At 38.5% G+C, this 4471-nt stretch overlaps 1 protein-coding gene across 1 annotated transcript; it reads right to left on the reverse strand.

Annotated features, from left to right (window-relative positions):
• Window positions 1-2263: 2263 nt before the first annotated feature.
• On the reverse strand, window positions 2264-3806 carry LOC115666799 (cytosolic sulfotransferase 12-like). The gene has a single exon (XM_030588453.2). The coding sequence runs from the start codon at window positions 3700-3702 to the stop codon at window positions 2713-2715; it is 990 nt and encodes a 329-aa protein (XP_030444313.1). The 5' UTR covers window positions 3703-3806; the 3' UTR covers window positions 2264-2712.
• Between the last annotated feature and the right edge of the window lie 665 nt (window positions 3807-4471).

Consider the following 4471-nt stretch of genomic DNA (forward strand, 5'->3'; position numbering starts at 1 on the left):
ATCTTGGATATAACCATCAAGGAAATGGAGTCGATGTAATCGTCAAAATGGTGGACTTAGTGTAAATTGTAGATAAGATTAGGAAGTTATTCATGGACTTACTTAGGTAATCGTTTGTGTAACAGTCAATTGTGGATTATACATACCCCAAGTATAATGGCCCCATGAATCAATTATAAAAATCAACATTTTTCTGCAAATTTATCTTTATTTTTACTTTCTTGCAATTTACATTGTTGGAAAAAATTGTCCCCAATGTTCATACTTTAAATTTCTTGTCATTTACTTTCATGTCCAAAATCAATTAAAGATTCTTCACAATTTTTGTTGATTCATATAGTTCCATCCATATTTTAAAAGTTACTTCATAATCTCTTTTCGGTGAAACATATGAAATATTCAACAATCGCTATGGTTTGTGCATTTTCGCAAGAATCTATCGACGTGGACAAATTCTACTTTCAAGTGGGGAGACAAGTACAATATTTTCGATGGTTGGTAGATTTTTAAAGTTGTTGGTATATATAAAAAATTTGGTAAAGAAGTATGACTGTAACATACTTGTCAGGCAACCTGTTGCTAAGTTATCAATATTGTAATATATTTAGCATTTCAAGTTACTAACTTTCTGTTCAATTTTGTAAGTGTGGTTAATAAGATACCAACATCGTAATAAACTTATCAATGGCCAAATTAACTAGTACGTTAGCAATTTCATGGTTAGAAAATTACGAATTTTAAGTTATCAATAAGTCATCTACTAACTTTTTAAAAAAAATTTACAACTTTCGCTAGTAAGTTACCAATATCAAAATATATTTACCAACATCAAACTGATTAGTGAATTACCAACTTCTTTTAAATTGTACAAGTGACCCCAATTTGTGGTTAGTAAGTTACCAACTATGTAATGAAAGTATCAAATTCAATTGATTAGCATGTTACCAACTTATCTTAAATTTTACAAATAGGTTAGTTAAAGGTTTGTAATTACCAACATGTAATGAATTTAATAACAAGTCCCTAGCACTTTATGGTTATCAAATAAGTAATCAATCGGTATGATCACTTAATTACCAACTCATATGAGCAAACTACAAATTTTTAGGCCAAGTAATTACCTTTGGAATAACATGTCAACTTTTTAAGTAGTTGTCAGTACCACTTTTATCAAATATTGTTCTAGAGGTGTTAAAGTATAGATGCCTACTTTTATTATGTAATCTTAATTGAGGCATCAATGTTCAGTTCGACCACAATGAGGTGAATGAGGTCCGAGGCTTTTTCTTTGCCGAGGAAAGATAAAAAGTAAAAACACGTTGGATATGCAAGTGGATAAAAAAACGAGAAGAGAAAACAGTGGGTATCCTATGCATGAAGTCAAAGGTGTCAAGCGTGGACAAACTAAAAGGGACGTGGAAATGAAAGACATAACATGACAAGCAAGTGGTAAGGTGGTGAAGGAAGGTCGCCTGTCGTTTAACTATCACATTTACGAGCTCTTTATATACACGTAGACCTGCCAAATGGGTGAATCGAGTTAAAAATGATTTAATCTAAATTGATCAATTTAAATCCATTTTGACCATTTTTCATGCAATACAAATATAGTAATTAGTACCTGACTCGACTCATGCCCAACACATATCCGACCCGACTCATATTACTAAAAAACACTTGTATATTTAACTCAATTTAAGAAAACTCATGCCCAAACTAAGGTGAAAGTACGAAATGAATGAGCGAAAGATTGAGAGAAAGTCAGGTGAATTGGATCCAAGCAAATTGTGAACTCATTTAGCATCCATATTTAATTCATTTATGATCAATTTACTGACTTTAACTTATCCATTTACTTAATATAATACTACCCTCTCTGGCCGCTGGAGAGGGCTATGGGAAAAAATCTTGTACGTACTCATAATATGTGACTATGTGAGTCTGTCTTATTTCAGTCTTTGAATAGCGTGAGCTTTGAGCTTCACGTGAGTTTTCAATGATTTGATGATTGAGATAGGATAGATTCATGCGAATGCAGAACCACAGACGCAGCCCGACTCTCACCAACTGGATGAATGCATGCACTAGCTATACGGCACAGTCTCAGTCTGTGGCTGTCAATTCTTTGATAAGTACTTTCTTCTTTATTATTAACTTTCTTCTTTTCAGAGCTTCGAAACAAAACCAAATAGAGATGTCTTTGTTTTCCCCCGAGACACATCATCAACATCATTTGTTTAGCAAGTCAATCTATCTAACGACATAAAATAAGAACTAGAATACTCATTCAACTGCAATACATATAGAAGACAATATGCCAAGAAGCTTCACACAGCAAAAAGAGAAAAAGGAACTGAAAAGAATAGCAGAAGATGAAAACCAGCATCTCCCGGCAAGAAGGAAGGCAGCTTTTTACTAGCCAACTACATGTTGGCCAAATAACATCTGCAAATGCCAACTAACAGTACAACATAAATGAAGACTAGAATCACAACCTTGAAGCATCTCACTATGGCAACGAAACCACTATTGGCAAATGCCACTGAAAATATTTCATTAGCCAGCTGGACATTGACCTTCCGAAAGTCCGAACAATCAAGTCGTTTCTTTTTTTTTCCAGACATTTTGTACCTTTTCTTCTTGACCATCAAATCACATCTTCGAAACTGACACATAAGACACGGAAATTATTGAATGAGTGTGCTATATGCACTAAAACGTCAACCCAGAATCATGCAGCTTCTCTTCCGTTAATTGGTCAATCCTGTCGGCCATCTCAACACTCAGGAGATTCACCCAATCTCCAACCTCGCCTCTCCTGAAGAAGGACCTATTCTCTTCTCCTGAAGCCAACTTACCTCTCTTGTTCACCTCCAATGTGCTCAAATTATCAAAGCTACACAGCCTCAGTATTTCCTCCGCGGCTCCATGTCTCATCTCTTCTTCACTGAATGGACACTCCAAGAACTCAGCCAACCTCCTCAAATGAGGGTGCGGGTTTTCCTTCATGTCCTCGAACTTCAAGAACAAAGCCTTCTCGGGCATCTCCAAGCTCGCCCTGTAGTACCCCAGCACGTGGTCCCAGTATGGTCCGCACAAGCTCACACCTCGGCAGAACTTGTCGAGCGATTCTTGGAGACAGTTGTCACCCTTGTCTTCGGGCCTCAGCTTGTTGGTGAAGTGCCAGAGTGAGACGAAGGTGTCCTTAGGGTTCCTGCACAGGTACACCAGCTTGCACTTGGAGTCCCTCACTGACAGCGGCAGAGATTGATAAGGCAAGTGAGTGGCGAAGAGCCTTGGGGGCGGGAGCGAGGTGACGTCGGGAGCATCTTGCTGGAAGTAGAGTTTGAATTCCAGAAACGGCAGGAGGTCGTGAGGGTTTTGGCACAGCAGAGGGTGTTGCTGTTTTGGGGAATCCGAGAACTTGGCCCGGTTGAGGAGGGCGAAGAGGATGGCCTTGAGCCAGGTGGTGCCGGACTTTGGGGTAGTTACGAGGAGGATGTCGGTGTCTCGGGCTCGGAAGTGGCTCTGGCAAGCGAGGACGCCCTTCAGGTGGCTTGTGGTGATCCAGAAGCCTTGGTATAAGTGGAGGGAGGTACCCACCCAGCCTTTTTCGCGGGGGAGAGAGGGAATGAGGTCTCTGCATTCTTGAGGGATATCATCTTCTTGCAAATACTTTGGGATGGATGGAGATTGAGCCATATTTTTTCTACCTGGCTAGAGCTAAGGTTGATCTGATGCTTCTTTATATCTTTGCTATTATATTAAACAAAGTGGGGACCGATCCACGCGTGTCTACTCGAGTTTCAAGGGAATTACTGCTTTTCATGATCAATATGGAATGGATGCTAGTGTTTCTTTGTTTAAAATTTGGTGCTGTAGATCGAGTTGTAACAAAATACTTTGGTGTGCTTTAATGACCATTGCTTAAGTTGTGATATTACGACGTACCATATCAAGAGGCACTATCGTCGACATAATCATATATCCTGTAAAATTTATTAAAGAGTTGGATGACTTTAAGAGTTATAAAGAGTCGGTGTCAATTATTCATATAATATATTCTCCCGTAGTATGTATAGTCGATTCTTTTCACCACAGTAGAAAAAATAATTGCATGTAGGGCGAGCCATTCTGATTTCAACTTGCATTTTTCTTTGGTTGTTCTGGGAGACTGGTGTTCGGCATTCAATGAATTTATGGTAATAATATACAATTATAGAACTTGAAGTTTGTGCCAGTGGACATGCAAAAACCGACGAACACCTTTTCTACGCGAGAATTTACGTTCGCAATATTTCTCATGAACGATGGTTGATGCAGTTTGGCCCTTGACCTTTAGATTCGATATTTCAATCCCTAAATTTTTGTAAGGAGGTGGTTTTGAACCAGGACCCTCGTTTGCATTGAACTTAGGTCACAATTTTTGGTTATCAACGGATCAAGTTGTTCTTGAGAGAGTCTCACAAAA

Source organism: Syzygium oleosum, unplaced genomic scaffold (genome assembly GCF_021117445.2).
Source record: "Syzygium oleosum isolate NSW1041296 unplaced genomic scaffold, Sole_v2.1 Sole_v2.03, whole genome shotgun sequence".
NCBI lineage: Eukaryota > Viridiplantae > Streptophyta > Magnoliopsida > Myrtales > Myrtaceae > Syzygium > Syzygium oleosum.

Excerpts from the sequence above, each read along its gene's own strand:
- LOC115666799 (XM_030588453.2), bottom strand. The coding sequence starts at position 3,702 with ATGGCTCAATCTCCATCCATCCCAAAGTATTTGCAAGAAGATGATATC.